Source organism: Dipteris shenzhenensis, chromosome 26, assembly GCF_047967505.1.
Source record: "Dipteris shenzhenensis isolate YYH24624 ecotype China chromosome 26, Dip_SZ_1.0, whole genome shotgun sequence".
NCBI classification, from domain to species: Eukaryota; Viridiplantae; Streptophyta; class Polypodiopsida; order Gleicheniales; family Dipteridaceae; genus Dipteris; species Dipteris shenzhenensis.
Genome location: NC_141621.1, coordinates 22621005 through 22638247, shown reverse-complemented (window position 1 = coordinate 22638247; position 17243 = coordinate 22621005). Strand labels below are relative to the sequence as shown.

Sequence of the window (17243 nt, the reverse complement as noted above, 5' to 3'; positions counted from 1 at the left end):
ATGTCCGTATACGATGCACACCCCTCTCATAGAGAAGCTTCCACCTCCAACACAGGTCAGGAGAAAGCGTCCACCTCCCAAATGGAACATCACACAGCACCTGGTTCCATCAACATTGCAAATGAGGAAGGGATAGAAGCCGATGACGCTGTAGTGGTAAGTTCGAACAATATTTTTTATTTTGATGTTCTTTCAGTATAATTTGTTTTGTCAGTCTTCTAATGTTTGTTGAATTGTTGCAGGATGCGTTCGAGCTTGATGAATTCTCATCTCGACGGGGTAATGTTCACAGCACATTTGGGCGAGATCATTCTTTGGCCCATTACCTTGGCAAAGTCATAGAGCATATTATGGTCTTTCACGGCAAATTTTATCCTCAAGGTCCTTCGGAGCTGCTGAAGTGCAAGGCATTGTCGTGTGCTATCGGATACTCCAACATCACTTGGAATGCTGACAAAGTCATTTTGGTACACCACCTAGCTGCTATCAATGCCTGGCAAATTCACTGCGATTCATGAGGATTTAGGTAAGCAAATGCATGCCGAGGAGAAGTTAGCCTCCTTGTGAATGAAGAATGTGTATTGGTATAATGCAACATACATCAATCCAATGACATCATCAAGCTATGGCCGTCTGCAAACCATTGCACCATCACAACTTCAAGACATGGATTGCAGCAATGTGGACTCGAGGACATTGCAATCGTACACGGACAAGATTGCAAAGGATGTGGGCATGGCCATGAAGTTTACATTTGGATCCAAATGGGCAAGGTTATTTTGGTTTATGCCTGTGCACATTTTTGCTTCTTTATTTCAAAATATACATATGCATAGAACAAAAACTATGTGGTCCTGCAAGCGTGTAGATGAAAATGCTCTTGAAGATTTACTTGGGATGAATTGGGAAACCAAGTCAGGTGACCAAAAGGGTGATGTGTTTCAATGTCATGCATGTAAAGACAATGTGGTTATTAGACACCATTTGTCACACCAAATGTTATATTTAGCTTTTTAGTACAGGCGCTGGAAGAAAATAAATGGCCGGTGGCTTCCCCTAGACTCTAATGATAAAGACAATACGGGGGTAAGTTTGTCTATTGATGTTGAAGAGGGAGCTGTCAAGAATGTGAATGTCACATTGCAATAGACACTAAGGGATGTGCGAGAACACCTATTCGTCATGGAGGATGGCATGTCAGAGTCCTTCTACTTTACCTTAAATGGTGGTAAGATTAGCCTTTGTGTGGAGAAGTGCATGCATAGTGCCAATTTCATTCCTCTTGGAACTTTGAAGATTGCTGACAATGTGTTTGACTAGTTCAACATTTAATTTTTTGTCTGTCAAATCCTGATTATTGCTTCAAAAGATGATGGACAATTAAATTAAAATGTTATTTCTTTTAATGTTTTCTCCTTTCAGTTCATGGTGGTAAATGTTTTTAAAAAAATTTGGGGATTTTATGATGAATTTTAATCTTTAGGGTTTTGATATATATTAAGGGGTAAGAGCCCTTTTTACTTCACATTCTCACTTTCACTTTTAGAGAGCCATAGAAACTCCCATCCTCAGAAGTTACTTCCTACATCAATTGCTATTTGCCATAGATTCAACTAGAACTGCGTTCCATGACTTCATCTCACAAACTGCATTTGTAGATCGTGAGGAAAAGCTATTTTTAGTGTTTGATAAGACTTTAGATGTCCTAGGCACATATATGCGAGCCAAGGATGACTTCTCAGACCTCATCCTTTGCATGCAAGATAATTTCTCAAATTTTGGCCGATACTTTTGACCACACTTCAAAGAGATGGGTTTCCATAGATCACATAAAGTATTTGTTCGTAGAGGAACTCAAGTTTGTAAAGCACTTGGCCCGCTTTTGTGACAACCTTACAGATGAAGGGTTTAGGACAGTCGAAGTTCAAGACATCCTAGACACAGGGATCACAGGAAATACAAGCACTAAATTCCTTTCATGGGAGATGACATTCATCTTCCTTCTCCAAGAAGGAAATTTAGAGGAAGAAGTCTCATCGTCTAGCACCCCCTGTATTAGAACTGCTAATCTGGTCGTTCCTAGACTAGACTCGGACATCTCCATGGAAGAGAGTCTTGACGGTCCAACAAAGGAGATGGAAGCAGCTCAAGCATTGAGCCTACTTCAAGAGCCCCTAATAGAGCAAGAATCTGCATCGGAGACCATTGACCCAGACTCAGAATTATGGTCCTTGTCCCCCCTCATCATCGATGGAGAAGAGTGCATATTCCTCCATGACATAGAGATTCTTTTTGGACTACGAGAGGATGAGGCACTCGGAGTCCTATCGGGGTTCGACGTTGACACAAGAGTCAAAGATCCTGGCGTTTTAGGTACTGAAGACCAGACAACGGAAAACTTTTTCTTGACGACGCTGGTTTCAATGAGGGATGCAGACATGTCCGTATACGATGCACAACCCTCTCATAGAGAAGCTTCCACCTCCAGGAGAAAGCGTCCACCTCCCAAATGGAACATCACACAGCACCTGGTTCCATCAACGTTGCAAATGAGGAAGGGAAAGAAGCCGACGACGCTGTAGTGGTAAGTTTGAACAATATTTTTTATTTTGATGTTCTTTCAATATAATTTGTTTTGTCGGTCTTCTAATGTTTGTTGAATTGTTGCAGGATGCGTTCGAGCTTGATGAATTCTCATCTCGACGGGGTAATGTTCACAGCACATTTGGGCGAGATCATTCTTTGGCCCATTACCTTGGCAAAGTCGCAGAGCATATCATGGTATTTCATAGCAAAATTTATCCTCGAGGTCCTTCGGAGCTGCTGAAGTGCAAGGCATTGTCGTGCGCTATCGGATACTCCAACATTACTCGGAATGCCAACAAAGTCATTTTGGTACACCGCCTAGCTGCTATCAATGCCTTTGGATCGAACATTCATGGCAGGGCATGGACGGCAACGGCTATGTCTTTGCAGTAGGAGAGGAGGATGTTAATGCTGTTGCAGCTAGATCTATATCTAGGAATCCACTAGGGGATTCAAAGACCCCTATTCTTGATGTACTCGAACTAGCCAAGAAGAAAGATAGCTTGTGAGGCCTTTTGTATATATAAACATATATTTAAATGGATACATGTCTTTATTATTTGTTTTATCATTGCTCATCATGAATTCCATTGTATTTTGTTTGAGTCATTGATGATATATTTTTTCCATCATTTTAATTGTGTTAATTTAATAAATTTCTAGCCAATTTAGTATCATTTTCACCAATTCTGAGTATCAAGAGTTCATTTCTGTCAAATCCTGAAGGAATTTCACTATCGCACAGAAGGGAAAAGTGTCCGGCACGTCGCCAAATCTAGGGCTTCAAACTTGGGTCACTCCGTAGCCGCTTCGCTAGAGCCATGTCCTTGTCCATGATCGTGACATGCTTTGCATGGATGGCACACAAGTTGGTGTCCTCGAATAGAGCGGTGGTCACTTGCTCTGCAGCCTCCTGAAGTGCCCCCATAGCTCCTATGCTGAAGCGCACATCATCCTTGTATCCATGTGCGATCTCCCATACCACACATTGCAAGGGAGCACGCGGGATCAAGTTGTCGATGGTCTTTTGCATTTGCCTGATCTCCCTCAGTGCCCTCGCTCGTGGTTTTTCTCGGTACGGCTTCCTAACTCTTGGTGGGGGCCTTACAGATACTTGAACACCTTCCCACGGCCTCCTGTCTGCCTTGAACTTCTTCTGTTGCTCCTGTTTGCGTTGGTCCTCCGAGTCCTCCTCTTGCTGACGTCTAGGGATTTGGCCTTCTTTGGGATGGGGCTTCCTCGGAGTCTACTTTACCCTCCTCATGGGCACAAGGGTCATCTCTGCCATGGGCTGTATCTCTGGGAGAGGGAAGATGGTGCTCTTCCTAGCAGTCTGTTGACCCTTCGGAAGCCTCTCTATATCCGAGAGGTTATTGAACACATTTTGTTCGATTGAGAGAGGGATCTCATGGGGAGGGGAAGGCCGAGGGGAAGGTTGAGGGGAAGGCTGAGGGGAATGCTGAAGGCTGAGGCAAGGGGAAGGCTTCTGTTTGTGGTCAAAATAAGCAATATATTTATTTCATATTTGTATACAATTACACCATAGCTTCTGTTGGTGGTTGGACCCATCTGCTCCCTTCTCTCACTCTAGCTTCGTGCGCCTCCTTAACTCCCTATGATGCTTTCCAAGCACTATGCCTTCTATTCTTTGATATAATTTGAACTGCTTTTGCAAGTTCTGATGCCTTTGCCTTTTCAGATGTCAAAGTCCTTCCTAGTAAACATCTAAAAAACCAGTCGAACATCTCATGCAATGCATTGCTGTGAGTGACACCACCACCATGCCTTGAGTTCTTGAAGTAGGTTGCCTTGGCTCTATAGTGTGACTTCTCCATGCCTTGTGTATTCCAAATTGACAAAGTACCCCAATTTTGTACAAACCATGGTCCGTGTGCATAGAGAATATGCTGCAAACAGGATGAGAAACAAAAACTGTTTATAAAGCAAGTGCTAAATATTATGATGGTGCCAAGATTACCATGTAATGTGTAATGTGCGACTCCCCCCATGCTTTCACCATTAATTGCATAAACTCTTTCACAGCCATCTTGAACCTTTCATAATACATCTCATCGATTTGAACCTGGCAAAGCAATTTTATCAATGCATCTACCTTTGTCCATACTTTAGCTCTCAAAGTTGCTACTTGAGGATGAGAAGCCTTATTGGTTGTGCATTCACACAATGCTTTCCACTATTCCCAACCCAAACTACTTTGAGACAATGTATGTTTGTCTTTGTTGAGATTGTGGTTCGATAGGAATCTCCTTGCCTTCCCTCCACCATGGACACTTTTGTAGGAAGATTTTGTGTTGCCCAGACATTTTCTTATCCTCCTTAAGTTTGACATGTCCTCCATGGAATCCCATCTCTGACAACAACTTCTCAGCTTCTACAATGCACCGTGCGGATACTTCTTGCTGAATTAAATTCCAAGCATAAACAATATGCAAATACAACAACTTATCAAGTACGCGCAGTTCTACATGTAAAGTACATATGTGTACTCTCTCAAGTGGGATGGGCAAGATGGGATCCCACTTTGGATCCTTCTTGTCGTGATTTGGAGCTTGCGATTTGGAGCTTGCATTTGGCTGCAAGATAGAATGCCATTCTCCCATTGTAAGCTAGCCTTTTGCTTACATTGCGAACACATGCAATAAAGGCATGTGTTCATTGCATTTGCCCCTGTATCACAACCATGTAAGCACTTGAGGGTTTTCAAATCACCAGCAAGATGCCATTCAACTTGAAAGGTTTCATGGCCATCAACTATCAATGTTTTCCCTTCCTCTTCGGATGGTCGATGGGATTCCTGTTCTATCTAGAACCCACTTCAATGTCTCATGGCACTCTTTCGGAGTCTTAAATGCTATAAGCCACCATATATCTTTCTCTGATTGCACTGAGAAACCTTGCTCTACTTCTTCTCTCCTTGAACAAAGGCTAAGGCTTTATTCATAATGCAGATGCTGACTCTCTCTAACTTGTGTTCTTTCACCAATTGAGCTTCATCCATTTTGATGACAAATATGAGCTTTCCATTGCAATTTGTACAACAAAAGAGAAAAATTGTTAGGATAAACATGATATAGGAAATGAACTAAGTAAAGTGCAATGCTATAATGGATTTCCTCTTACCATCTCCTCTCATGCCATATAATTTGACCAGTGCAGTTTCTCAACATCTAAGTAGACATTGTTGAAAGCATTCATCTCAAAGGTTTGCAAGCCAGATTTATTTTTACTCTTCCAAGTCATTGTGCCCCTTACACAATGGTACCCTCCAAGCATTTCTCTTGCACATTGGTTTGTTTCTCACTGTGCACATCTCATAGACCAAGGTGTGGGTAGGGGCACTGTAGACTTCTTATACTTTTCCAAAATAGCAGACTTGAAAATTTTGAAAATAGATGTGTAAGCTTCACGACTTACACCGGCAGTATCACAAGCTGCAAGCATCTCCTTTGCATCCACAATATCCTTGAAGTCCTTCATCACCTCCTTAGCAGCTATTTCCTAAATGTGCTAGCATCTCTGCTTGGGCTCTATGCATCTCGCTTGCTTGCATAGCCATTGACTGGGCATTGTTTAACCGATTGCAATAACCAAGCAACCCCGCATGCCCATTTTCAACAAACCGAACTAGCTCATGCATTGTATGGAAAGGAGAGCTCTTTTGGTTGGCAGGATCTAAAGGATACAAGGATCCTTCTACCCAAAGGTCGAGATGCTTCTTTCCTTGTGAATGAAGACTGTGGATTTTGGAAGCTCCCCGCAATCCTAGACTACATGTGCTTGCATATTCAGCCTCCAACTCTAAGTGAACCTGGTACTTGTTGGAAACATCCTTGAATGGTGCCATGACTAAAGGAGTGTAGAGAAGGAGAAGGTGTGGAGATGCAGGCTTGAAGGAGCAGCATGCAAGAAGAGGGAGGGAAAGGAGGAGGAGGGATGGGGAAGGGAGGACTAGTAGTTAAAGAGGAGGAAAGGGGGGCAGACCAGTAGGTGTGGAGGGTGAGGAGGAGTAGGCATGGAGGAGGAAGGAGGGAGGAGGGAGAAGCAGGAGGGAGGGGGGAGGAGGAACAATAGTGGAGGAGGAGGGAGGGGGAGGGCAGGAGGAGCAGGCATGGGGGAGGGAGGGAGGGGGAGGGCAGAAGGAGCAGGCATGGAGGAGGGAGGGAGGGAGGGGGAGGAGGAGGAAGGGGGAGGAGGGAGTGAGGAGGGGGAGGGGAGGAGAGGGGAGGGGGAAGAGAGAGGGAGGGAGGGGGAGGAGGGAGTGAGGAGGGGGAGTGAGGGAGGGGGAGGGAGGAGGGGGAGGGAGGGAGGGAGGAGAGAGGAGGGAGGGAATTCAAAATTTGAATTTTTGAATTTTGAAAATTTGAAATTTGAATTTTTTGGTTCCCACCTAGGAGTAAGAGTTTTGTAAGAGGTGTAAGAGGTGGGGTCACTTGTGGGCCTAACCCACCTAGGTGAGGGGGGGTTAGGACTTTTTGGGACCTACCTTGGCCCTTTCATTAGGACTAATCCATTTCTTAATCCATTCCTTATGAGGCCCTTTTGAGACCCTAATTCTCCCTTAATGCTTTTGGACTAGTTTATGGATAAAATTTAAGGAAAAACTCACTCTTCAAAACACAGATAAAAACATTAAAAAAAATAATTTTTTAGAGTGTTTTGAAAGAAATAAAATCAAAATTATAAAAGCGTAACACAAATAAGCTACACCAAAAGATGAGAAACAGTAGCAAATAAAACTAAAATTATGAAAATTAACATAACTTCTTACATATACTAGTGCACAGTCCTGATTCATTTTTGTACCTAAATTTCTATTGAAAAAATCTACTTTATGAAAATATCCTTCCAAAACCAAAAGATGACACTACCCTTTCGAAACAAAGAGTTTATTTACTTAATGCAAAAACTAAGAAATGTAATTCTTACATTACTTTATATTGCAAAAATCCTAGTATAATTTTTTATTTTTAAGAATCCTCATTTAAAAGTGTAACTTTTTCTTAACTTATTAATAACTTCAACAAATGAAAATCATTTAAATCCATCGATAAACTATGTGTGCGTGTGTGTGTACGTACGTACATATGCACAAACATACATACATACATACATACATACATACATACATATATATATATATATATATATATGGTCCATGCATGAGATTAATTTACCATGAGAGTCCTCTAAAATCTCCAAGACTTAATAAACACCTTTCAGAGTTTCGAAACTCTAAAATAAGAGTTAATAATGGTGCCAATAAACACCTTTCAGAGTTTCAAAAAGCAAAAATGGTATTATCTCAAAGAACTTTATAATGGTGCCAATAAACACCTTGCAATAGTTACAAAGGTTTTTAAAGCAAACATCTTCAAATGAGGTATCTTGATGGAGGGGAAAGAGAGGGAAATAAGTAAAAGGAAGAGGAAGGGGAAGAGATAGAATGGAGGGGGAAAGAGAGAGAGAGGGGGAGGGGGGGGGCCAAGGAAGCTCTCACGCTACTAGAGAAGCATTAAAATAAATAAATTAGTATATATATATATTTTTTGTGCAGTCCCTTGCATTGTTGCGGGGAGGGAGAGAGAGAGAGAGAGAGAGGAGAGCAAGGGGGGAGGGGAGGGAAAGAGGAAAGAGAAGAGAGAGAGAGAGAGAGAGAGAGAGAGAGGGAGAGCAGAGGGAGAGGGAAGGGACACATTGTCGCAGCAGTAAGAAATTTAAAAAAGGGAAGGGAGAGGGAGAGGGGGGCGAGGGGAGGGAGAGAAAGAGAGAATGAGAGAGAGAGAGAGAGAGAGGGGAAGATGAAGAGAGAGAGAAGAGGGGAGACGAAAGGGGGCACAGTCTATTGCATTGCCGAGGGGGGAGGGAGGGAGGGAGGGAGGGAGGGAGAGAGAGAGAGAGAGAGAGAGAGAGAGAGAGAGAGAGAGGAAGGAAAGAGGAGAGAGAGAGGGAGAGGAGAGGGAGAGAGAGAGGGAAGGGACGCATTGTTGTAGTGGCAGTAAGAAATTTAAAAAGGGAAGGGGGAGAGAGAGAGAGAGAGAGAGAGAGAGAGAGAGAGAGAGAGAGAGAGAGGGGGGGGGGGGAAGAGGAAGAGAGAGAGTATAGGGGAGACGAAAGGGGAGGAGAGAGAGGGAGAGAGAAAGAGAGAGAGAGAGAGGGACGGAGGGGGGGAGGGAAGAGGAAGAGAGGAGAGAGGAGAGAGGAGAGAGGAGAGGGAAGGGAAAATGGGAGAGGGAAGGGGAAGAGAGAAGGGAAAAGAGGTCTCTTGCACTGCTGCACGGTAGCAATAAATTTAACACAAAAAAGGAGGAAGGGGAATGGGAGAGGGAAAGGGAGGGGAGAAAGGGAGAGAGAGAGGCAGGGAAGAAATAATTTTAAAAAAATAAATTTAATTAGATAAGAGGGGAGAGGTGGGTGATGAGGAGGGAAGAGATCGCGCTGTTGTGGTAGCACAAAAAAAAGTTTGAAAATTATTATTTATTTTTTGTCACCACCACAATGCAATCTCTTGGGCACACTATACAATTGATTAGGTCAAGAAGACACTTGAAAGGGTGGAAAAGAAAGGGAGAGAGAGAGAGAGAGAGAGAGAGAGAGAGAGAGAGAGAGAGAAGGGAGGAGAAAGGAGAGGGAGAAGGAGAGGGAGAGGGGGAGGGGGAGGGGGAGGGGAAGGGGAGCACAAACATGAGGGAGAGGGAGAGGGAGAGGGGAAAGGGAGCACAATGCAAGGGAGAGGGAGAGGGAGAGAGGAAGGGAGGGCAACAAGATGAGAGGGAGGGTGTGATTGAAAATGATTTATGGGATAGGTAAGAGTCAATATACTTCCCTCAAGGAATTTAAACTTCCCGCTCCTTCTCTCCCCCCCCACCTCTCTCTCTCTCTCTCTCTCTCTCTCTCTCTCTCTCTCTCCTCTCTCTCTCCCCCCCCCTCCCCCCTTCCCTTTTCCCTTTCTCCCCTTTCCCCTTCCCCTTCCCCCTTCCCCCCCCTTTTCCTCCCCCTTCCCCCCTTCCCTCCCTTTTCCCTCCCCCTTCCCCCCTTTCCCCCATTCCCCCATTCCCCCCTTTTCCCTCCCCCTTCCCCCCTTCCCCCCTTCCCCTCCTTTCCCTTCCCCCTTTCTCTCCTTTCCCCCTTCCCGTCCCACCCCCATTCCCCCTTCCCCCCTTCCCTCCATTCCCCCCTTCTCCCCTTTCTTTCATTCCCCCTTCCTCTCCCCCCATTCCCCCATCCCCCTCCCCCCATTCCCCCTTTCCACCATTTCCCCTCCCCCCATCCTCAAGAAGAGGCAGTCGATAGAGCGAGCAAGGAAAAGTGAGCGGGGCCCAAAAAAGCGAGCGAGCTTTTCCACAATTTCCTTATCGAGGTACTCAACATAGCTTTGTGAAAACCACTATTTGGGAAGATTCTCGAAAATAAAACTTATGTTACTATGTGTAATTATACCAACATTGCAAATTCTTTTTTTTTTTGCCGAAAAAACAGTGCTAATTATATTACTTCGAGAACAAGATACAAGAGGTCAGCATTGTAGCTGGTGGGCTGCGTTCACAAATCGGACGCAGCCCAAAAAGGTAACAAAAAAGTAAAGCTCTCTCTCACGGAGGGATAAGGCGAGTGTGAATGAACAGCCAGAGAGGTAGTGAGTAGCACCACCGAAGGCCCTGCGAAGTCTGCTCGAAAAAGAGGCCCTGTGTGTCCCAAACCCGGAGGAAGCGTCTCCGCTTCTCCCGACCGGCCCGGGAGTCCCCCTGTATCTGGTCCCACTGGCCTCTGAGGGTATGAATAATCTCGCTCCAAATATCAGTCATGATCTGGGCAGTCGATAAGGGGGTGCCATCGAGGATCTATGCGCAGCGCGAGGTCCAAATGTGCCATCCTGCGATGCTGCTAATAATCTCCCAGATTGGCTGCCTCTCCTGAGCTCCTGTATCATCCTCTGCTAGATGCTGCGGGATACTCTCGAGCGGCCCCCACATCCCCTGTGTGATAAGGAATGTGGGGTCCTGCTGACATGCCTCGAATAAGTGATGAAAACTAGGTGCGGTGCTGCACCAACAGAATGCGCCCCAAGTGATCAATCCTAGCTCCGGAGCTGCACGAGTAAGAATCCCGAAAGTCCACCTCCACACTTTCTGGGCGCGAGTGCAACTCCACAGGCAGTGTTTTGGTGACTCCTCCTCATGACAGATCTGACAACGTCCATCCTAGCCTATCTGCCGCAACCAGCTCCCCACTGGAAGACCTTTGTGGGCAAGAAGCCACAGGAAGTAGGAGATCTTCCGCGGCCGCCAACTCTCCCACAAGGCCTTCCAGAAGGCCTGCAAAAAGAACTTGGAAATGCCCTGTGCATACCAGCTGGGCCGCTGGGTGGGGGGGCGGCTCTGCATCCTCCCAAGAACTCGCTTGCCCAATGTCGTGCTGTAGGCAAAGAAAGAGGTCGGCCCCTGACCTGTCACAATCTCTGGCCATCTCCACTCTCCTGGGTCCCAATCAAGCTCTGACAAGGCCCGCCCCTCCCAGAGACAGAGTCGCCAAAGCTGCAGCTGATCCTTCTCTATGCTAGGATCGGGGTCCGCCAGACCTTCCCCATGAGGCCTATGACCTGAACCCTCTGCCATGGGAGTAGGGGGTCGATGAGCACATCCTCTCTCCTGAGTCGTCCATCCCCCATAACCACGAAGAAGGAAACAGAGGAGTCGTCCATCCGCCGTCCTGCGACCACCAGTGGGATGCCACGAGGGGTGAACTGTCCTAGCCAATGGTCATCACCAGGCATGAGGATCTGAAGCTCAGGTGGAACCAAGCAATCAGCTGGGATCGCGCCATCAATCTTCGTACGTCTCGCCTGGGCTCCACGGGTACCTTCAGCTGCGTCTGCGAGATCAGCCGTCTCCAAATGTCTGTACGTGTCCCTCCAAACTCGAAGGGACCGGGCTGGCCCCCTCATCCAGCCATCCCACCTGATGTGTGATCTCTCCCCCAACTGAAGGCCCTCGGCATCTCTGACCTGATCATTCCAGATAAGTGGCTGGCGATCGATCTCCTCCTGACAGCTAGGAGGGGACTGAATGAGACTGAGGCGGAGCCGCCTCCAAACCACGAGGAGGCTACGAACGAGTGGGGAGCGGGGCTGAGTGAGCGGGGCGGAAGTGAAGATCCACCTGAGGGACGGAAGCCACTCTCCACCTCGGCGCGGGACACAAGAACCGACCCCCTGCTGAAGTAACATCTTCCACGTCTGCCCCCCCGGGGTCAAACCGCAGATGACTAGCTTGCCTAATAGGGCCTGACTCTGAAGCTCTGGATCGATGACTGTAAAGAAAGAGGGAGAGAGATAGGAGACTCAAGTTCAGCTTTCTTCACAACACACAAAAGAGAGAGGACACAAGGTTGGAGGGTGAAGCCTTTCTTCACTTTTGCACACAACAACAATACAATAGAAGAGGGAAATACCCTATATGTCAAAACCTAGAATACGTGGTTCATATGTGAACCCAAACCAAAACATACGTGGTAGTCTAACTACACCACGAGTACAACTAACATAGACGGTGACATAAATGATAGTCATCCAGGAGATATGTCGGGGATAGAGCTTGATATCTCAACACTCCCCCTCAAGCTCAAATCCATCTCACGTACACCAAGCAAGCTCCTAAATCTGCGAAGCTTCTCGGTACCCAACGCCTTCGTAAAGATATCAGCCACCTGCTCCTCAGTGCTGACATAGACAAGATCAATCTCACCAGCTAGAACCTTCTCTCTCACAAAGTGATAATGCACCTCAATGTGCTTCGTTCTAGCATGATAAACTGGGTTATTAGCAAGCATGATGCTGCTAATGTTGTCACAATGAATGACAACTACTGCATGAACTGACTGTCCCATATCTGCAAGTAGCTTCCGTAGCCAAGCTACCTCACATGCAGCCATTGCTGCACCCCTGTACTCTGCCTCTGTACTCGACAAGGCAACTGTTGGCTGCTTCTTGCTGGTCCAACTGATGGCACCACTCCCAAGGGAAAACATAAAACCACTAGTAGATCTCCTGTCTGAGACACTACCAGCCCAGTCAGCATCTGTGTATCCATGTACCTGTAATGCATACCCAGCTTCATAAAACAGTCCATAATGCAATGTGGACTTCACATACCGCAGTATGCGCCTAGCCGCATCCAAATGTGGCTTCCTCGGTGCCTGCATAAACTGACTCACCAGCCCCACAGCATAGCTCAAATCTGGTCGGGTTATAGTCATGTAAATCAAGCTACCTACTATGCGCCTGTACATAGTAATATCTTCAAGAAGCTCACCTGACTCTGCATTGAGCTTCACATTCTGCTCCAATGGAACAGAGATAGGCTTACAGCCTGTCATCCCATATTTGGACAGCATGTCCAAACCGTATTGCCTTTGCAACAGCCATATCCCACTCGGGGATCTAATAACCTCAATGCCCAAGAAGTAACGCAGCTCTCCCAAATCCTTCATCTCAAATTTCTGCTTCAACAGCAGCTTCACTTCATTAATGTCTGCATCACTATCACCTGTAATAATCAAGTCATCAACATAGATGACTATAAGCACAATCCCTCTGTTTGTCCTTTTCACATAAAGTGAAAAATCTGAATTGGAAATCTGAAATCCAATAGTGACAAAATATTGCCCTATCTTGTCTGACCATGCCCTCGGCGCCTGTTTTAAGCCATACAAGGCTTTGCGCAACCTGCATACAAAATCGGGGTGTGCTTTATCCTCATAACCTTCTGGCTGCATCATATAAACCTCTTCCTGCAAGTCACCATGCAAGAAGGCATTTTTCACATCCATCTGATGCAAAGACCATCCCTTTGCAGCAGCCATAGCAATTACTGCTCTCACGGTTGCCATCCTTGCAACTGGGCTGAAAGTTTCCTCATAGTCAATTCCATATGTCTGTGCAAAACCTTTGGCAACCAATCTTGCCTTGTACCTGCTAACAGACCCATCAGCATTGTGCTTTACTTTGTAAACCCACTTGCAGCCAATAGCCTTCTTATCATGAGGCAAAGGCATCAAATCCCAAGTGTGGTTTGCATCCAAGGCAGCCATCTCTTCATCCATAGCTGCTTCCCAATTTTTATGCCCTGCTGCATCCTCAAAACATGTGGGCTCTGGCTCCTCTAGAACCTTGACCATATAAGCATAGTGATGTGCTGTATACCCATCATATCTCAGCCTGTCAACTGGATACTTAATACGAGTGGACCTCCGTACAACTGGATCAGTTGCAGGAGTCTTTAAATCATGCCTGCTTTTCCTTGCACCAGGTGTAACAACAGAAGGAATCCCAAGTTCCTCATCAAGGCTCATTTCAGAGCCGCTTGACTCTCCATCAACATGAGAGCTACCAGCAGACACATCAAATACTGGAGCATGGTCCACTTTTTCTTTTCCCTTATGTGATACCTGCACAACACTATCAGGACTGCCATGTGACGATTCACTAGATCTCAATCTCCCTGTCCATGCATTAGATCCACTAGTAGAGGACTCTCTGGGTCCACTCAAGGCTTGAGATTGCTGTTCTGCATTTATTGCAGCATTCCCATTTCCTGCATCTGCATCTCCTACTATAACAGTTGGTGCATACCAGCTGCTCATTTCATCAAAAACAACATCTCTGCTCACTTGCATTTTGCGGGTGGAAGGGTTATAACAGCGATACCCTTTCTGGTGCTGAGCATATCCAATAAAGATGCATTTTTCTGCCTTTGGATCCAGCTTTGTTCTCTTCTCATCAGGAACATGAACATAAGCTATGCAACCAAATACCTTCAAGTGAGAAATATCTGGTTTTTGGCCTGTATACATTTCTTTAGGCGTCATGCCATGGACAGCTGCAGTGGGGGTTCTGTTCATAATATAAACAGCAGTTGCTACTGCTTCAGCCCAAAAATAATCAGGCATGTTTTTCTCATTTAGGATCGCCCGTCCTACTTCTGCAATATGCCTGTTCTTCCTTTCTGCAACCCCATTCTGCTGAGGGGTAGACCTGCATGAGTACTTCCTTTGAATTCCCTGTTCTTTCAGATATTCACAAAATTCTTCTGAAAAGTACTCTCCCCCTCCATCAGATCTTAGCACTTTAATATGCACACCTTACTCTTTTTCAACCATGGCCTTAAAAGCCTTGAAATGGCTGAACACTTCACTTTTGTGCTTCATAAAATAAATCCACACCTTCCTAGTGTAGTCATCAATAAACGTCACATAATAATGGCATCCACCAATAGAAGCAGCTTTGGTTGTCCAAACATCTGAATGGATCACTTCCAAAGGTCTTCTGCTCACCTTAGCATTTTTGGGAAATGCATGTCTGGCCTGCTTACCCATTTGGCATGCTTCACATACCTTTTGCATTCCCTCAACTCTGAATTTAGGCAAACCTGCAACAATGTTTTTCGTTTGCATAGATTTCAGCCTTTGTATATTCACGTGCCCAATGCGCTTGTGCCATATCTCAATATCTGCAATGACACCTCTCCCATGCGCAAACATAGCAGCTTTCACCTCAGGCATATCAACATCCAAGGTGAACATTCTGCCATTTTTGTTGCCTTTCGCAACCAAGCGGCACTTATTTTTCAAGTCCTCAACGAAGCATCCATCAGGGTTAAATCTAACCTGCAGACCTTGCTCAACCATCTGGCCAACTGAAACCAGGTTCTTAGTGATTTTTGGAACATGAAGTACATCTGCCAAGTACTTTGTTTTGCCATCCTGCATAGCCAATGGCACTTTACCAACCTGCGTAATTGGGTGCGCAGTATCATCACCTGTTTCAACATAACCTGGCTTATCCAAATTTCTGACATCATGAAACCACTCACCATGACTGGTCATGTGGTTAGAGGCACCTGAATCAACATACCAAACATCATTGCAAGCTGCAGCATCTCCTGACATGGAGTTAACCATATGCTGCATCACAAAAAGGTGCTCATTTCTGTCGTCACCATGCCCACTTGATGATGCATAGTTGCTTTGCTGCAACTTTCCACTTTTGATGTCATTCTGCTTTTTATAGCATGTATTCTCCTTGTGTCCAGGCTTTCCACAATAATAGCATTCTGTGCTGCTATTTACTTGCTGGTTCCTTTGCCATGAACCACGGCCTCTTTGGCTCCCCCTGCCTCTAGAACTACCACATCCTCCTCCATAGGACTGGTTTTCCTGTTGTTGCTGTTGGTTCTGATTTCCTGCACGGCCACCAGAACGGCCTCTTCCTCTACCCCTGCCTCTACCTGTATTCGAGTAGAAAGCAGTCTCTTGAGAAGTTGAGGTGGCTGAACCACCATTCCTTTGCTCTTCACTCAGCAAGAGAGCAATAAGTTCCTGAAAATCAGGAAATGTTTCACGGACTCCAATGGATGTCCGAAATTGTGCATAATCTTTCCCAAGACCATTCAAGGTCACGGACACTAAGTCCTCATCATCAACAGGTGCTCCAATGGAGGCAAGAGAATCTGCAAGGCCTTTCACCTTCAAGGAATACTCATTTATATTCAAATTTTTCCTTTGCACATTGTGCAACTCCTGCTTTAGCTGCATCTTTCGTGCTTTGGTATTTGTGCTATACAGCTTCACCAATGTATCCCATGCTTCCTTAGGCGTCTCTAGATCCTGTATATGCACAATCATAGAATCTGAGATGCTAACAGATAGCCAATACAAGCATTTTCTGGCTTTTTCATGCCATTCCTTAAAGGCCTTCAATTCAGCAGGAGTGGGAGCAGTACCCAAAACTGGTTCTGCAGTTTCACCACTGATGTAATCCCAAACTCCCTTTCCCATAAGGAAGTTTGTCATCCTGAACTTCCATGCTTGGAAGTTGTTCTTGTCAAGCTTCTCACTGACAATGGTAGACAGATTCTCAGACATTTTACAAATCACGAATTGCAACAGCAACCTGTAAACACAGCAAATGCCTCACAAGGGGAAATAGCAAAACTTCTGCGAAAAGCCTCACAGGGGCAGATCTGCAACACTGACGAAAGTGGTATTTCACCACACAGTCACTTCCTCGTGACGATTTTGCATCAACAGGCAACAGGCATGAATCTGCAACTCCCAATATCTCTGCACATAGGCATACGATGCAATTTCTGTGGCACCTTTCCACCGACTAGCCGCGCGGTGGTCGCACAGCAAAAACAGGGCCTTTTTCTGAGTGCCTACGAAGAACTTCCGCCTTCAAAACGGGCCCCGAAACGGCCTCAAATCATAACGGGCCCCGAAACTTCCGCCTTCAAAACGGGCCCCGAAACTTCCGCCTTCAAAACGGGCCCCGAAACGGCTCTCGCCGCACCGCGAAGGGCCTCTCAAATCTGAAGCAGTGCACTCCTGCACTTTTGGCTGTGCTACCTGCAGAGATTTGCTCCCAAACTCGAAATAGGAAAGCTACACTGGTCCTCTTACCAGGACACCAGAAACTTGGCTAGCTTTCTTGAGCTCCTTACCATGAACAAGGCTCTGATACCATGTAAAGAAAGAGGGAGAGAGATAGGAGACTCAAGTTCAGCTTTCTTCACAACACACAAAAGAGAGAGGACACAAGGTTGGAGGGTGAAGCCTTTCTTCACTTTTGCACACAACAACAA

At 45.8% G+C, this 17243-nt stretch overlaps 1 protein-coding gene across 1 annotated transcript in view; it reads left to right on the top strand.

Annotated features, from left to right (window-relative positions):
• The window catches only part of LOC147884832 (uncharacterized), a 49708-nt gene continuing 32465 nt past the window's right edge, over positions 1 to 17243 (top strand). Inside the window, exons 1-2 of the mRNA XM_087397220.1 lie at positions 1 to 156; positions 243 to 407. Coding sequence (XP_087253346.1) covers positions 1 to 156; positions 243 to 407 — 321 coding nt within the window. The remainder of the gene's footprint in view (positions 157 to 242; positions 408 to 17243) is intronic.